The sequence below is a fragment of the Lissotriton vulgaris genome, chromosome 12, assembly GCF_964263255.1.
Source record: "Lissotriton vulgaris chromosome 12, aLisVul1.2, whole genome shotgun sequence".
In the NCBI taxonomy this organism is placed as follows: Eukaryota; Metazoa; Chordata; class Amphibia; order Caudata; family Salamandridae; genus Lissotriton; species Lissotriton vulgaris.
The window spans coordinates 525891960-525910454 of NC_141700.1; the positions used below are offsets into that span (position 1 = coordinate 525891960).

An 18495-nucleotide genomic window follows, 5' to 3' on the forward strand; every position below is an offset into this window, starting at 1 on the left:
CTACAACGAGTTAGTGAACTTCAGGCACTAACTATCCAGGAGCCATTCATACAGATTCACTCCAACAGGGTGGTACTAGGCACTAACCCTAAGTTTCTGGCTAAAGTGGCTTCACAGTTCCATATGAATCAAACTATAGAACTGCCAGTGTTCTTCCAGAATCCTGAGTCGGTGGCAGAGAGAATACTCCACACACTAGACGTCAAAAGAGCTCTAATGTACTACATAGATAGGACAAAAGATTTTAGGAAAACCAAACAACTGTTTGTTGCCTTTTCACCACAACACAAAGGCAACCCCATTTCCAAAGCAGGTATAGCCAGGTGGATCGTTAAGTGCATACAGATTTGCTATCAAAAGGCTAAGCGCACATTAACTGGTCCCCCAAGAGCCCACTCCACGCGACAGTTGAGAGCCTCCATGGCTTTCCTTGGAAATATTCATTTAGAAGACATATGTAGAGCAGCCACATGGTCTACCACACACACATTTACAAAACACTACTGCGTAGATGTGCACTCCAAACAGCAGGCAGCTGTAGGGCAGGCTGTTCTAAAAACACTTTTTCAAACTGCTGCAGCTGGCACGGGCGGCCGCCGCTAATAGAGGGACTGCTATATATTCTATGCACAGATATGAATTCAGCAGCCCACATGCCTCGAACCGAATATGCTACTTACCAGTATGCATCTGTTCTTGGCATGTAGGGCTGCTGACATTCATATCGCCCGCACTCCTCCCCGGCGCATGTAGCGGCTGCAGCACTCAGAATTACTCTTAGCATGGTCATCACTTACTGTATTACACTCCATCTCAGCCACAATGGCTAAAAACAATCTGAGGATGGAGTGGATACCCATGCGCACTGTAGTCCAGGGGAGGAGCGACCTATCTCGTGATACTTTGAAGACTCTTCCAGGACAACAATGTGCAATCATCCGGACCCAACACTAGGCGGCGATCTATGCACAGATATGAATGTCCGCAGCCCTACATGCCAAAAACAGATGCATACTGGTAAGTAGCATATTCGTTTTTGGTGACTCCTTCCTCAGGTTGAAGGAAGAAAGGAGGACCAAAGAGCCGTATATACCCAGGAATAAGACACAAGGTCCTTTGGCCCAAGCCCTACCGGCCTGTCCAGACTCCGGCCTCACTACAGCAGAAACTCTGTCATAGCCAGCAGCACCTGGAGGACCTGCCTCCATCTTAAAACATCACCCTTGAGCACCGGATTTGCTTAACAAAGACCCAACCACAGAATCCTGTTCCAGGCAGGCCCATCATTTTGCACCACTCTGCATCAGATGCCCACAGCCAGAGTTCGAGGGGCCCAACACCACGAGGTGGTCTCCCCAGCAATCCTGACCTGGGAGATGGTGATCCCTACCTCCCTGGTGCTTCAAGCCGATGCCTGCAGCCTCAACCTGAAGGGTCCCCTTAACTGTGACCGGGATGGTAAGACGATCCAATGCTAAGACACCACTGCACTGATTCCCCACAGGCTCTGGTGGTCCAACCAACATTGTCCAGGCATCCCCCAAGAACCCAACTTACCTCTTCAGTCAGTGGTCACCTTCAGGAAGCCTTCCTGACCGAGCCTACAGCATCTTTTCCAAACCTGTAACCAACGTAGCCAATCACAGGGCTCTCAACATCTTCTTGGCACTGTCATAGTCATAATAGCTTCACATCTTAAAAGCTGTAGAACAAGAATAAAAAGCTATATTAAAAACACAATACATTTTGACAAATAGTAAATGTACCCTAATCGACTGAATAACAAAATTCTTCAGAAACCTTATAATAAATAGTTAAAAATAACATTTACAGCATAAAAATGGGAGAAAGTGCAATTCACAAAGTGCGGAGAACACATAGCAGGAAGAATACTTAGGGATTGGCATTCAAGGTTCTGGATCTAATATTCTGTAGTAGGGGATCTCTGTGTATAGTCATAATCTAGTGAATAGTCCCGCCCATGTGCGTGGACCCCGGAGCAATCAAAAATAATCTCTTAAGGTGTCGAAAAATGCTGAACTGCACAGACACTTAAGAGAGAATTCAAGACAGATAATGCAGCCTATATAACCAGGCTGCACTGTCCAGTACTTCAACTAGAAATTCCACCAAAAATCCACAAACAGCAAAGTCTGTCCAGATTTCCCTTGCTTTAGCAGTAAAAACCTTCTGGAATGATAGAGAGGAAGACATGGACAGACAAGCCCCATAGGCTGCCATTATGTGGCTCAGAACAGGATACTGTGCCTTTAAGAGAACTTTCCAGAACTTCACAGTATCCCAGAATGCACTGCAGGTCCCTTTTACTTTCAGTTCTTTTTTCCGGCTCCTGCAAGCAGGACCCTGGAGCATTGAGCTCTCCCTTTTCAATGGTTTATTGGTGATTTTTCACTTTTGTTCAAGTCTTTGAGTGCTTTTCTAAAGTACTTTGGTGCCTTTCTTCTTGTTAATCCTTTGGTGCACTCTTTGATTGCCAATATGCCTGCAATATTTGACAAATGTCCAGAGTGCTCCAGGAAGAAGGCCAAACCGGATCCACATGAGGTTTATCCTCTACCTTCCTTCTTCCCATGTCCCAGAGGAGTGTCATTTGTCCGATCTTTTCTGGCAGGACCCTGAAGGATAGAAAGAAGATCAGGCTTCAGGGCCTTAAGGAAAGAAGGCTGAGGGCGCAAGGTGGGTCTGGAGGGGCTTCCTCTGCCCATGCTGAGGCCTCTGGGGGGCTCCCCAGGGGCAGAAGACCAGCAAGCGTCCCCATTCTCCGTCTGGGTCGATTGCACCGACTACGGCGTCGAGAGGGATGACTGCAGTCTGTTCCCCGTCTCCCCAGGGCTCTGGGTCGAAGCAATGTCTACGTTCGACGTCTAGGGAACTGAACAGACCGCCGTCGAGATCTCCTGTGCCGATTTCGTCCATGTCGGAGTCTAAGTCTTCGTCGAGTGATCGACGTCGAGAGGCCCGGCGTCGGCGCTCGCCGTCGAGGTGACACCGCCGTTCGCAGTCGGGGAAAAGGAGAAGGTCCTCGTCGTCAAGGGGATCCTTGGCGTCGAAGAGAAGATCGCAGTCTAGGCGGAGATCGCCGTCGAGGCGAAGGAGGTTGCAGTCGAGGCGAAGGCATTCGCCGTCGAGGGAGAGACGGTTGACATCGAGGGAAAGACGCTCGCCGTTGAGGGACAGACGCTCGCCGTCGGTCGCCGTTCTTCGACGCCGAGTAGACGAGGAAGAAGTCTGGCGCCAGGAGTCAGTCTAGCAGGCGCCAGATACCTATGGGAGGTTCGCCAACGTCCCAGGCTGGAAAGGACAGCGGATCACCGGGTTCGGTGTACTCCATGGTGTATACCCCGCCGCAGAGTCCGGTTACTCCCCCGCCTCCATTACCGAGGGGGCTCCCTCCGCGGGCCCCTACTCCTCCTCCGCTCCCACCACTTCCACTGCGTGCTCAACCTTTACCTCAACCTCAGCTGCCAGCAGACAAGCCGCCTCCGATCCCTCCGAGGTCGGTCTCACTGCCCCTATATCCGACTCCTCCCAACGGGACCCCTCAGCCGAGGTCCCCAGCCAAACCAAAGTCTCCTGCCCCTGTGGAACCGGCGGATCGACCGAAGCCAAGGAGGTCACGATCACGCTCCGGACGGAGGGGGAGATCAAGGAGTCGGCATAGATCCTCCACCAGGTCAAGACGGTGCCACAGGAGGCGCGGATCACGGTCCCGCACGGACTCCTCCAGCACCAGGACCTATTCACGACCTTGTCGGAATCCCCAGGGACAAGGGTGTCTCCAGTGGACGACATCAGCACGTTCCAGGATGTTCTCCTGAGGGGGCAGCGAAATTGGGAATCACGGTGACGGCTCCAACACGCACAACGTCCGTGATATTTGAGACGCTTCACAAGAAGCATTTGCCTCGCCCTTTACTACCGCTAGTACCTGGGTTGGTAGAGCCAGCGGAGGAGCTGTTCCTCACGCCAGCAGTGACGAAGGCCGCTCCCTCCCGGCTTCTGAAGAAGTACAGGGCCCCGGATTCTGACACGGCTTTTCTACGTATAGACCCGGTTCCGGACTCTGTTATAGTGACGGCTGTCAGGAAGCTACTTTCTACCTCCCAGTCTTCAACCGTACCGCCTGATAAGGAGAGCTGATGGATCGACTCAGCTGCCAGGAAGGCTTGTGGGACGGCATCCACGGCCATGAAGGCCTCTAGCAATGCGGCTCTGCTAGGGCAGTATGACCGTGCCCTGTGGGAATCTCTTCAGCAGTTCACGGAACTCCTGCCACGAGATAAGAGGGAGGACTTCCAGGAGATCCTCAAGGAAGGGATGCTGGTTTCGAACCAGGTCATCAGCGCGGCTGTGGAGGTCTCTTTTGGCGGCCCATGGGTACTGTCATGGGATCAACCAGCGGCGCCATGCTTGGCTCAGGCTCACATCACTCAAGCCGGAGGCCCAGCAGCGGGTGGCCAATCTGCCCTTCTCGGGGGGAAACGCTGTTCGGCAAGCATGCGGATGATGAGATGGCCCGCATGAAAGCGGATGCCGAGACCCTGACGGCTGTGGGCTTGGAGAAGCCCAAAGAAAAGCAGGCCTACCGCCCGTTCCAGAGACTGTTTGGTGCACAGGGCAGAGGGCGAGGACAGACTTCAGGACAGCATTAGCAACAACAGCAGCAGTTCCGGAGACCCTTCCAGAAGCGCCAGAAGGGTAGACGGGGCCAGCAGTCCTCTACAGCGAACAAAGGCCCGGCTGGGTCTCGACCCTGAGCGGTTACTTCCCCTACATCCGTTACCCGCTCCGGTGGGGGGAAGCGTTCAATTTTTTCTGGCAGAGTGGAGAAAAATTACTCAGGACAAGTGGGTGCTGAATATTGTTTGCAATGGATACATTCTTCGGTTCACCAGCCCGCCTCCATCAATTCCTCCCGTCAGCTCGCAGTTTCAGCTGCGCGAGCTCCAGGCGGAGGCTGATATCCTGTTAAGGAAAAGGGCGATAGAAGACGTACCTCTGTCTCAAAGAGGAAGAGGTCTGTACTCCCGGTTCTTCCTGGTTCTCAAGAAGGACAAGAACGAGTTCAGGCCCATTCTGGATTTGCGACAGGCAAACAAGTGGATTTGCAGAGAGAAGTTTCACATCTTGCGTTGCATCAGATTTATCCTCAGTTGCAACAGGGAGACTGGCTATGTGCTATTGACCTACAAGATGCGTACTTCCATGTGCCCATTGCACAAACACAGGAAGTTCCTGCGATTCCAAATCAGCGCCAATCATTATCAGTACACAGTACTGCCATTCGGACTGAAGTCTGCGCCCAGAGCATTCTCGAAGTGCATGGCAGTGGTAGCAGCACACCTAAAGAAGAACAAGGTGTTTGTCTACCCGTACCTGGACGATTGGTTGATCAAGGCCTCCTCCTTCTCGGAAGCTCAAGCACACTTCTAGTAGACGTGCGTTCTCTTGAACAAGCTGGGGTTGCACATCAACATGTCCAAGTCTGTCACGACTCCGGTCCAGTGCATTCAGTACTTGGGAGCCTCCATCAATACGCTGTCAGCAAGCATGTCTCCTTCAGAGGAGCGACTATTATCACTCCTTAGGCTCAGGCTCTTATCACCACTCCATCTACAACAGTGAGGACGGTGTCTTCTCTACTGGGATCGATGGCCTCTTGTATCTTCCTAACGCGACACGCACGACTGCACATGAGACCGTTGCAGGAGTGCTTGGAGGATCAGTGGGATCAGTGGAAAGGGTCTTGGGACGACAAGATAAGACTGTCTCTGCATGCTCTTCAGTCTCTGAAGTGGTGGGGTTCAGCGGAGAATCTCCTCAGAGGGGTTCCCTTCCACAAGGACATCCCCACTCAGACTATTGTGACGGATGCTTCTCTCCTCGGTTGGGGGGCGCACTCCGGAGACTTACAGATTCAAGGAACGAGGCCCCCAGACGGAGTCCACGTATCCCATCAATTTCCTGGAACTCAGAGCTGTTCACTTGGCACTGAAGGCCTTTCATCCGTCCTTCCAGACCAACTCTCTGCTTGTACAGACGGACAGTACGACCACGATGTATTACCTCAACAAGCAGGGGGGCTCGAGATCTCGCACTCTGTCGCAGGAGGCGAAGGCGATCTGGCGATGGCTTCTGGCCAGAGGACTGACGATAACGGCTACCCATCTACCAGGTGTGCAGAATGTTCAGGCGGACGCACTGAGCAGACTGATTCGGGAAAACCACGAATGGGTCATAAACAACGAAGTACTAGGAGAAGTCTTCGCAAGGTGGGTGACTCCAGACGTAGATCTGTTCGCCACCGCTGAAAACAGCAAATGCCGAGACTTAGCCTCCAGGTACTACCAGCAGGGGAAGCTGGGGAATGCGCTATGGATCAACTGGTCGAACAGCTTTCTGTACGCTTTTCCACCCATTCCCCTGATTCCGGCGGTGCTCATCAAGCTGTCCCAGTCCAGGGCGCGATGATCCTGATTGCCCCGGAATGGCCCAGGCAGAGGTGGTTCACGGACCTGCTTCACCGGTCTCTCCTTCCTCACATACGGCTGCCTTGCAGGCCGGACCTTCTCACGAAGTTCGGGGGCAGATGTTGCACCCCAACCTCTCGTCTTTGAGTTTGGCGGCATGGCTCCTGAGAGAGTGCAATATGGCCATTTGAATCTACCTGAAGATTGCATGGACATACTGAAGGAGGCTAAGCGACCTTCCACTCGGACTTCCTATGCTTACAAGTGGAAGAGGTTTTGCATCTGTTGCAAGTCCAAGAATTATGACCCGACGTCGTTTAAGGAAGATGTCTTCCTTCCGTATCTTCTGCATCTGATGCAGTCTGGCCTGAATGTCCATTCCATTAAGGTTCATCTTGCTGCGCTGACTGCTTACAGGAAATGCCCTTCACAGACTTCCTTCGTTAAGATCCCTGTGATCAAAGATTTTTTGGAAGGCTTGAAGAAAGTGTTCCCTCCTGTCAGGCTTCCTTCGCTTTCATGGGAATTGAATGTGGTGCTGTCCAGATTGATGAAGGAGCCTTTTGAACCTATTCATAAGGCTTCATTGCAGCACCTGTCCTGGAAGGCGGCGTTCCTCGTGGCCATTACATCGGCCCGCAGGGTGAGTCAAATTCAGGCGTTGTGTTGCCAAGAACCTTATACTGTATTTCATGCTGCTAAGGTTGTTCTGCCTGCTCGCCCTAAATTTCTTATAAAGGTTATATCTGATTTTCATGTTAACAGGCCATAACTTTACCTACGTTTTTTCAGAATCATTACTCTCCAGCGGAAAGGTCGCTGCATTCCCTGGATGTTAGAAGGGTTTTGAAATTTTATCTGGATAGGACCAAGGATATTCGTAGGTCAGACCAATTGTTTATCAATTAAGGATCAGTCAGGATGTGTCTTGCTACCTCTAAACAGTCCATCTCTAGGTGGATTGTGTCCTGCATACAACTGTGTTACCAAAAGGCTAATAAGACCTTAGGGGGTAAACCGAAGGCTCATTCCACCAGGGGCAAAGCTGCCACGACGGCTTTGCTCCGTAATGTTCCAATTGCAGAAATCTGGAAGGCGGCCACTTGGAAGTCGGTCCATACCTTTGCTAAGCATTACTGCCTGGACACTGATGCCAGGGCAGACGCTCAGGTTGCGCAGGCTTTGCTGCGAAATCTGTTCGCACAATAGTGGTGGTAATTTTCGTTCTCCACCGCCGCTTTGGTGTGGGGATGGGCTTGCCATTCTATTCACTAGATTATGACTATACACAGAGATCCCCTACTACAGAAGGAGTAGATTCTGTACTGTAACTTTAGTTCTGTAGTAGGGGTATCTCTGTTATAGTCATAAGCGCCCGCCCTCCTCTCCGGTGGAGAGAGATATTCATGTAAGGAATGCTACAGGTCTGGCGTGTTACGCCTTCAAAAAGAACTGAAAGTAAAAGGGACCTGCAGTGCATTCTGGGATACTGTGAAGTTCTGGAAAGTTCTCCTAAAGGCACAGTATCCTGTTCTGAGCCACATAATGGCAGCCTATGGGACTTGTCGGTCCATGTCTTCCTCTCTATCATTCCAAAGGATTTTTACTGCTAAAGCAAGGGAAATCTGGACAGACTTTGCTGTTTGTGGATTTTTGGTGGAATTTCTAGTTGAAGTACTGGACAGTGTAGCCTGGTTACATAGGCTGCATTATCTGTCTTTAATTCTCTCTTAAGTGTCTGTGCAGTTCTTCATTTTTCGACACCGTAAGAGATTATTTTTGATTGCTCCGGGGTCCACGCACATGGGCGGGACTATTCACTAGATTATGACTATAAGAGAGATACCCCTACTACAGAACTGGAGTTACAGGACAGAAACTACTCCTTCTAAGCCCATCTCAGGAATTTAGCCAAACCACACTCATAGAGGGCTTGTGCACCAGATCTTAAAATGCGCAGTGCCACAAGGTGGCTAAGAGTACCCAACTCCCTGCAGAGTGGTTTAAGCCAACATTCCCTTGGCGCTTTGTAGGCTGGACAAACTAACAGGACATGCGCTATTGACTCTAGATTAGCCTCACAGGTCGGACAGAAGGCTGGTATCTGGTAGGGATCCTTCCATTGCGCAGTCAGTTTGCGAGTGAGGAGTGAACCAACCCTGAATTTAAAAAACAGAGCTCTGTTGTACGGTTTTTGTATGACATCTAGGTATGGTTCATAGCGAGTAAAATGCTTGTGTTGCATGAACTCCTCCGACAGCCTGCCTAATTTGGGATCAAGGAAACCCTTATTACTAACCCAGGACCAGTAAGCCTTCTTGAGTTCTGCCTTTGGTGGAGCGGTTCTATTTGCCCATGCCTCTTTAAGGTCAAGGACATGCAGTAATGTTTTTAGGTCCTTTAGCCATTTGATTTTATGCCACCCATCCATGTTCATTATTTCACTTAGCCCCACTGCATACTTTGTCCGTTCTGGCGTTTGCCACAAGCGGGCCCACAACTGGAGGGGGCGAAGTCTTGCTAGATCTCTGAATGAGTGGCACCCTAGATCTTGCAGTAAAAAGGCCTGGTGGGGGTCCTCTGGGGAAGCATCATGAGCTCTTGTAAAAATTTATTTTCTGATCTCACAATGCTCTGAATTTGAAAAGCCCCAGAGTTCGGCACCATGAAGGGCCGAGCTCACTCCTCTGGCCTTATAGATGTCGATAGCGGGAGCGATAGGTCTACTTGTTGAAGTGCGGTGCTCTTTAAGTATTGCCCCCGTTACCCTTTTATGATTCAGGAGCATTTTTTGGATGTGAGAACTCCAGAGCATGGAGTCAGAGATGCGAATACCCAGATAATCAAACGTGGTGACCCTTTCTAACGGGACAGATTTTAGTGCTGGTGGGGTCCTAAAATTTTTGGGGGGATTCAGCACCATATACTTTGTTTTCTCAGAATTAATGCCCAGCCCTCTGTTGGTGCAAAATGACTGGAAGCTGTTCAACAGACTGTGCAGGCCCCTCGGAGTTGTTGAAATGAGGAGGGCGTCATCGGCGAACAGGAGGGTGGGATTTTTTTCGTCCACCAGGCTGGTGCGTCGGATGGTATTCGCTGTAGATGTTCAACCACCCCATTCACATACAAAGAAAATAGGGTGGGAGCTAAAACACAGCCCTAGCGGACACCCCTGTTCACCAATATTCTGGCGGTCTTCTGTCCTTGAGAGCCCCATCTCACTTGGGCATAATTGCCTTCATGGAGGTGCACCAACATGTTTAAGATGTTCTTAGGGGCCCCCTGCTCAGCTAACACCTGCCACAGGCGCCCCCGGGGGACCAGGTCAAAGGCAGTCTTTAGGTCAATAAATGCGAGATAAAGACTGCCCTTGCCTATCTGGACCACCTTCCAATAGAGGAGGAGTAACCTCAACACCTGCTCAATTGTCCCGGTGCCAGCCCTAAAACCTGCTTGGTAGTCGGAGAGGATCCTATTTTCATCTGCCCATTCCAAGATCCTCTCCAACACCACCCTCCCAACAACCTTTTGTACTGAATCAATCAGGCTTATTGGGCGATAATTAACAGGGTCGTCCCTGGCACCCTTTTTGTGAATAGGGACGACCTCTGCTCCTTTCCAGGAATCCGGAATCTGAGAGCAGTTATCGATGGCATTAACTAAGATGGTGAAGAATTTCGCCCATTTTACGGGGTCTGCCCGAAGGAGATCCCCAGGGATGCCATCTGGGCCTGCTGTCTTTGCTGGGACTATACGCCGAATGGCGGTTTCCCCTTCCAATTAAGAGAAAGGATAGCGGTTTGGTTCCCTCAGGCCTACTCTGCTTAGTTTTTTTTAAATAAAACATAAGTATACCTTTTTATAGTTGGTATAGTATATACAGAGCAAGCTTCCTCCATCAGGTAAGGGCATAGCTGCTAGAACAATATCCCCCTACAGTGTTTGTGCCAACCACAGGCATAGTAATGGCAGTGGAGCCATTTTAATTGCTGGAAAATATCCTCGGGCAAGGCCCCTTATGTCATAAAGGACCCACCCTGACCTAAGAAACACAAGTATAAGTCTAACGTAGTCCTTGATTTCAGTCAGACCACGGCAAATAAACCAACAACAACCAAATGCAAGTTAGAAACTCAGGGTCTAAGAAATGAAGTTAACAGTATAAGATTTAAATTAAAATTAGAAATATAAGTCTTGTGGCATCCAAAAAAATTCCTTAAATTTATATATCTTAAAATCAATAATTTTATTAAAATTCATGACATTACAGTACATCACATTGCATATTACATAATCATACAAAACATTATCATAAAAACCAAAGAGTCGACGCGGCGTTTCGGTGTCTTGACGAGTTAGTCACACCTTCTTCAGGACGGTTTTTAAAATCACTTGCATATCAAGTGAGACAGATATTGATTAATCGTCTTTGTTTGGCCTCTATTTCTTAATCCATTAGAGGTATATTTAACCATATCATAAAATATTTCCACATTTGTCCAGATGTCTATATGCTGGAAAGGTTTGCTGCACCAGGCATGACCACCGTTTGGATAGATTGGTTTTGTACACTTCAACTTTCGTATTGAAGTTTAGAGTCACCTCATGGGGTCTGGATGCCGGATGCTGCACCAGGAGGTAGATGACAGGGAGGCCGCTGGACGTCATGAAGAGAAATTGAACAGAAAGGAAGAATAAAGCAGACGTATAAAGTCGGAAGTAGGAGGCAGGATCCATAGCCCCTCCAGACCCCATGAGGTGACTCTAAACTTCAATACGAAAGTTGAAGTGTACAAAACCAATCTATCCAAACGGTGGTCATCCCTGGTGCAGCAAACCTTTCCAGCATATAGACATCTGGACAAAGGTGGAAATATTTTATGATATGGTTAAATATACCTCTAATGGATTAAGAAATAGAGGCCAAACAAAGACGATTAATCAATATCTGTCTCACTTGATATGCAAGTGATTTTAAAAACCGTCCTGAAGAAGGTGTGACTAACTCGTCAAGACACCGAAACGCCGCGTCGACTCTTTGGTTTTTATGATAATGTTTTGTATGATTATGTAATATGCAATGTGATGTACTGTAATGTCATGAATTTTAATAAAATTATTGATTTTAAGATATATAAATTTAAGGAATTCTTTTGGATGCCACAAGACTTATATTTCTAATTTTAATTTAAATCTTATACTGTTAACTTCATTTCTTAGACCCTGAGTTTCTAACTTGCATTTGGTTGTTGTTGGTTTATTTGCCGTGGTCTGACTGAAATCAAGGACTACGTTAGACTTATACTTGTGTTTCTTAGGTCAGGGTGGGTCCTTTATGACATAAGGGGCCTTGCCCGAGGATATTTTCCAACAATTAGGGACTCTCTTGTGTTTTAGATTATTTCACCCTGTCCCATATTGGTACATAGGGGATCTCCCTCCTTTTTTCTTGATTTCGCCATTTTAATTGCATCAGCTTGGAGTTTTGTCAATACAAACTCCACAGCTCCATGACTGCTTTGCTGACATCTGGGAAGTTTGGTATCAAATTTCCTGGCACATTAAACCCACACTGAGACCAGTGTGCGATTTAATGTAAATGTGCTCAGAGAACATTTTAGAGATGCCCCCTGAAAAACGACCAACCCTGGTGTCGTTCCTAGCTGGCTGGCTCCCAGCCATCTTCAACCACCAGACTGGTTTCTGCACCCCTTGGTATTGGGCCTGCTTTCTCTGGGTCTGGAAATGAAGCACATACTGGGTAGAGATGTCATGCCTCCTCCCCCAGGATGGGTAGGGTCCTCGAAGAGGTATCTTTAAAGGCCTGCCAGCTTTGTTAGCTGCCTCCAGCCTTTTGCTGCTATCGGAAACTGGCTCCACCCCTTCGGACCCATTTTGGGCCTGGGAACTGGCAGGAAATTCTATCCAGGAAATGAGTTCCCACCACTGCCAACCCCATCTTATAGGTGGACCTCTCCAGTTAGCAAGAGCCCCCCTCCCCCCGAGGGTGGCTTACATACACAATGAAACAGAGACATTGGTTCTCAACTTGCACACCTATGTAGGGGCTCCCCTGAAACTTGCCCCTTCATATTTGACATGACAAGAAGGACCAAAGAACCGTTCTGCAGAAGACAATGACAACTGCTTTGCCCTAGCCCTACCATCCGGTCTGCTGCTCTGAAGCCCCTGCAGGCTGAACCTGATGTGTCCTGCTGCTTCCAAGAACCCGTCGTCCCCAGATTTGTTCAAAATCAACCCAAGCCAGATTTGTGAGTCCTCACCACTCTGCACCGGACGCCCATGGCCCAACACCCCAGCGAGTTCCCCCCGGCAATTCTGACTTCTGTTATAACATTGGACGACCTCCACCGTCCTTCTCCTTGACGCCTTCAGCCTCATCCTGAAGGTTCCCCCCACCCGACCATGACCAAAACTTGAGAAGAACCCAGCACGAAAAGACACCCCTGCATCCGCAGTTGCTGAGGCCTGAAGTGCCTGTCCAGCGGTGTTCTGGTGTCCAGAAACTCTTAAACTTAATCTTCCAGTTGTTGATTCCCTTCATCTAGTCTTGTGGCTCCAGCCTGCGGTCCTTTTCTGCGACCAATTTCCTCAATAGGAAGGCTTTGGTCTCCTGACACCTCCTGAACACCCTGCAACCGGCTCCCTGGTCCCGCTGATGGTGTGGGCTTTGGGCTACCCTGGGACCCCTTTGCCCTTACCTTAACCCCAGGAGTTTGACTCCTGAGACCGAGTGGTCTGCCTGTGAGCAGCCCCCAACTGAGATGTCCCATTGGCTAACATTGGCACTCTGCCAACTTGCACCTTGGTTCTGCCCCCCACAACTCCAATCCCAAAACAGGTTACTTACCTGCCTGTAAACCTAACACTTTGCTTTTCTCCTTAGGACTGAATGTTGATTTTTCTCTGAAAATGTTGTGTTGAACTGTCTTGTACTGCAACAAAAAGTAACTTAGTTCCTTCACCAGTAATAACCTGTTTTTCAATTTCATGTGTTGCTTAAACTAAGCTAGGCGTGTGTTTCATGCCAATCTAGAAAAGTAATCCGAAAGTAATCTGAGTGCTTTCAAGTGTTTTTGAAGTTTACCAGTCCTCTTCTCAACTGCAAAAGTAATCTAAATGTTCTTACCGAACCAGTGTTCACTGTCTCTTGAAAAGTAGCATTGTATGAAGAGTTGAACTGACCTGCTGCTAAGTAAATCTTCTTTCTGGAAATAAAAGAACAAAATAACTACTTTTTATACGAACAATTGGTCTGTATTCAGTCTGAGTGTGTGACATAATTTCTCTTAACACTACCCTCTGATACGCCTGACTGCTTAATCGCAGTACCCCAGAAGAGTAAATTAATATCTACTTAAGCCTCTGCTATACCTTTTGAGGTCCACTGGTCTCTGTGTACACTATACCTTACTTTCATATAGTATATTCCTAGCTCGCTTCCTACACCTACATACAACCAACAACTTTGACCAGTCCTTGATCTTGCTACAGCTTCCTCCACCATCCAATGCATGTTGTAGTAATAGTGCATTTATTAGGAAATATACACCTTCCCCTCCCTAGCCGTCATATGCACTGCTCCTCCGTCTCTTTTTCTTTTGTAGTGATGCACCCTATACCCAACTTTCACTTCGCACACTGGAAAGGTATAGAGAAAATACAATCTTGATGTTTACATTAGATGTTTCATTTTTCTCTTGATGACTGGGATCGCCTTTGTGGGCCAGAGTTAGTTATTTACTACGTTTAAGCATGACTTCTGCTTGTGGTAGAAAATAATGGGTATGGTTAACTTTGGCTCTGGTTTTAAGTATAGCTAGTGTGATTCTTCAATTTACAAAATGTGATAGTATCTTGTCTTTACTTGAATACATTTTATTGCCGGTACAGATTCCCTTGTTTCAAACCCACCCACAGTTGAAGCAATGTGTTCGTCAGGCGATTGAACGTGCTGTGCAGGAGCTTGTCCATCCAGTTGTCGACAGATCCATCAAAATTGCCATGACCACCTGTGAGCAGATTGTCCGAAAGGACTTTGCACTGGATTCAGAGGAGTCACGCATGCGGGTTGCTGCCCATCACATGATGCGAAATCTGACTGCTGGCATGGCTATGATTACTTGTCGAGAGCCTCTGCTCATCAGCATAGCCACCAACCTGAAGAACAGCTTTGCCACTGCTCTGCGGGTAAGTGGCTGTAGATTTTAGCATTTGCCCACCCAAGAGCAATTCGATGTAATGATGAGTTTTAACCACTCTTTTCTCTTTCCTACAGTTTTTTTTACTGTTATCAATTTAGTGGGTATTTTCATTTCTTTACTTTAAGAATGCTTTCCTAATGCTTTTATCTGACTTATTAGCCTGGCTCATGACTTTCAAATGGGACAAAATGGTCCTGCATAATGTTTTGGTTCAGTTTTTAGTTGTTTACCTGTGCCAAGTAAGAGAATTATGCACCTCACTTTGCAGCCCTTCTAGTCGGTACAATGCCAATGTAGCTTTTCTTATACAAGAAGCATATTTTGTTTTGCATTCCTTGAGCACAGGCCAGGGTGCTTATTCCTTCAGTACGGTCCTGAGGCTGACTAGCCTCCACAGTGCTTGTTTTGTTCTGAAATCGGTTACATTTGAGATTAAAGTGTTTTGTCTGACCCATGTGATAATTGTGCCACTGTAGTAACCTTGTTCAGCCACATATGAAAGTTTCAAACTGAATGTAATTGCCCTAGCATTAAGGAAGACATGCAAGTGATCAGCATTGTTTCCAGGTTGTGGTATATGCACTTAATGTCTTGTGCCTTGTTATAGATTATATCGTACTATATCTGAAAGAGACACGTTTGTGATAGATTCCTTACCTTCGAATATCCCCAGGCGTCAGACTGGATCCGGAACGTTTTGCGTAGCAGTGCCCTTGCGCGTCGGTAGGCGTAGTCTGCGGCTCCGCGTCCGTCGTGGGCGCCGTGATGACGTCGTCGGAGTACTTAGACGCCGCCTCCGCGTGCTGACGTCGGTTCTTCTTTTTTCCGCGCCAGCCAGCGCAGATCTGGAAAGAGCAGTTCCCTTGTCATTTTTTGACTAACTTTTGGTGATCTTTTGATCCAATTCGAAGTCTGTACGACTCAGACGGTTTCTGTAGGGATGCCCGGATTCAAGCATTGCGACGAGTGCGACCGTACCATGTCGGTCACGGATCCCCACCGCCTGTGCCTGACTTGTTTGGGCGTCGACCATGACGACGAGGCCTGCCCAGACTGTCGGGCCCTTTCGAGGAAGGCCAGGCGGGAGCGGTCCCGCAGGCGACTCGAACTCCGGCAGTCGGCCCCGCGCCGTGTGAGGTCCCGGTCCCACAGGAGGTCGAGGGACAGGTCGTGGGGACGGAGCCGTCTAAGCTCCGGGAGTCGGCACCACTCCTCCGGGTCCAAGTCGTCAGGTAAGAAGCATAAGAAGTCGAAGAGACATCGCTCTTCTGACTCCCCCGACGCTCGCGCGATGCGGCCGGGCGTTCGGGTGACACCGCCCACGCAACTCCTCGGGAGTCGCGGGCGCCGTGTTCGGCCCCATACCCCCTGGTCCCTGGGCTGAACGCGACGCCGGAGGAGATTGAGCGTTTCCTCATGGCCATGATGTCCCTTTCTCCTCCGACGGGTTCCGCGGTGCCTTCGGGCCCAGCGAACCCGTCTGGGGGCCTTAGTGGGTCGGGGGCTTCGACCCCGACGCCGTCGGGTGCTTCGGCCCCGACGCCTTCGGGCCCGGCGCCGCAGGGCCCCACGATCCCGACACCGCCGGTGCAGCGGCCCCGGCGTCGTCGGCGCCTTTGGGCCCGGCGCCGCTGGACCTTCCTCGGGCGATGGATCGTCGCTGGTGGACCTTACGACCCCCCCGGCGTCTGTCCGTGTGGTGTCCCCTCCGGCGTCGTCCTCGGGCGGCGCCGTCTCCGATGCCTCCTTTCAATCTGTTCCGACGTCGGGACGACGCCTATCAGCGCCGATCTCGACGCCGTTTGGAGATTTTAGTTTCTATAAACCGACCTCATTAAATTACGACCCTGAATCTCAGGAGATGAGGGATGAGGAGGATTGGGTGGGGTCTGAGGACCCTCTGGCCAGGGAGTGCCAGTCTAACATGGACTGGGCAGGAGACCTTGGGGAGGCCAGTGGCCTGGACACCTCTCCAGACACTGGATTTGTCTCTCCTCCTACCGTGGCTTCGGAGGAGGGAGCTACCTATGGTGTGGTGTTGATGAGGGCTGCCATGGCCTTAGGCCTTGAGCTCCCTGTCGCGGCCGTGAGGACTAACCTCCTCACTGAGGTCCTTAAGCCGCAGTCATGCTCCATGGAGCCTCTGCTGCCGTTTAATGAGCCCTTGACGGACGTTCTTTTGGGCACTTGGACCAGGCCCGCTACAGGTTCGCCTGTAGATAGGAACGTGGCCAGACGCCACCGCCCGGCTCTGGGCGACCCATGTTTCCTGTCCTCCCACCCCACCCCCGAGAGTCTGGTCATCCAGGCCTCTAACTCCCAGACCGCCTTCCTTCGGCCAAGTCCTTGGGCCTCTCGGCCCCGCGCCAGCAAATGGGTGCCTTTCGCTCCTTTCATGGCCAAGGAAGGGGCGTCCCCACACGTGCCGCCAGCCACTCGCCGCAAACTGTCGTCCAGCGCGGCGGCGGCCGTGGAAACCGCCGTGGAGGCGGTCGGGGGAACAAGCGGAGTCAGTCCACACCTGCCCCCGCAGCATCCGCCTCTAAACCCTCCTAGTCTGTGCTTTTCGGCCCATGTGACGCCAGTGGGAGGCAGGGTTCGCCATCACCACTCTCACTGGCGCACAGTCACTTCGGACAGGTGGGTGCTGCAGATCGTCCGGAGGGGCTACTCCCTCCCCTTCGAGACGACCCCTCAAGCCATGCCACCGCAACACCACAGTGTATCGGGGGATCATTTGCGGCTCCTGCAGGAGGAAGTTTCGGCCCTCTTGGCCAAGGGGGCCATCGAGCGCGTTCCTGGGCCAGAAGTAGGACGTGGTTGCTACTCCCACTACTTCCTGGTACCCAAGAAGGGCAAAGGGGGCCTACGCCCTATCTTGGATCTGAGGAACGTCAACGGCTTCCTCCGGAAGGAGAAGTTCAAAATGATGACACTGGCTCAGGTCTTGACTGCCCTAGACCCAGGAGACTGGATGGTAGCGTTGGACTTGCGGGACGCATATTTCCACATCCCCGTCCTGTCGGCCCACCGACGTTACCTGCGGTTCACGGTAGGCCTCGAGCACTTTCAGTTTACCGTGCTCCCCTTCGGCCTTACCAGCGCCCCACGGGTGTTCACGAAGGTGATGGCGGTGGTCGCAGCTCATCTGCGCTCGTTAGGGGTCTCAGTCTCCCCCTACCTAGACGACTGGTTGTTGAAGGCGGGCTCGCCCCAGGCAGTCGTCAGCCACCTCCAGACTACGGCGGATCTCCTGCACCAGCTGGGATTTTCCATCAGTGTGCCGAAGTCACACCTGTGCCCCTCTAAGAAGCTCCTTTTCATCGGAGCGGTTCTCGACTCGGCGCAGTTTCGTGTTTACCCGCCCAAACAGCGGGTTCGGGATATACAGGCTCTGATTCCGATCTTCGGGCCGTTATCCCGAGTTTCGTTAAGGTTGACGCTGCGGCTTCTGGGGCTGATGGCCTCCTGCATCCTTCTGGTGCATCACGCACGGTGGCGGATGCTGGCTCTGCAGTGGGACCTGAAGTTTCAGTGGGCCCAGCACCGGGGCAACCTGTCCGACCATGTCCTGATCTCGGAGGGCACTGCGAGACAGCTGCAGTGGTGGCTCACGGACCGCGATTGGGTCAACGGCAGATCCCTCTCCCTTCCCGTACCGGAGCACGTAGTTGTGACGGACGCGTCCCTCCAGGGCTGGGGAGGCCATTTGGGAGAGGCGGAGATCAGAGGACTCTGGTCTCCGGTTGAGTCCCGGCTCCATATCAATCTGTTGGAGC

The 18495-nt window shown here is 50.6% G+C and overlaps 1 protein-coding gene across 11 annotated transcripts in view; it reads left to right on the forward strand.

Moving 5' to 3' along the window:
• CNOT1 (CCR4-NOT transcription complex subunit 1) overlaps nt 1-18495 on the forward strand; it is a 1684613-nt gene that overhangs the window by 982877 nt on the left and 683241 nt on the right. For all 11 annotated transcript variants that reach the window (XM_086945302.1, XM_086945307.1, XM_086945301.1 and 8 more), the window contains one exon: nt 14406-14702. In XM_086945302.1, coding sequence (XP_086801428.1) covers nt 14406-14702 — 297 coding nt within the window. The remainder of the gene's footprint in view (nt 1-14405; nt 14703-18495) is intronic.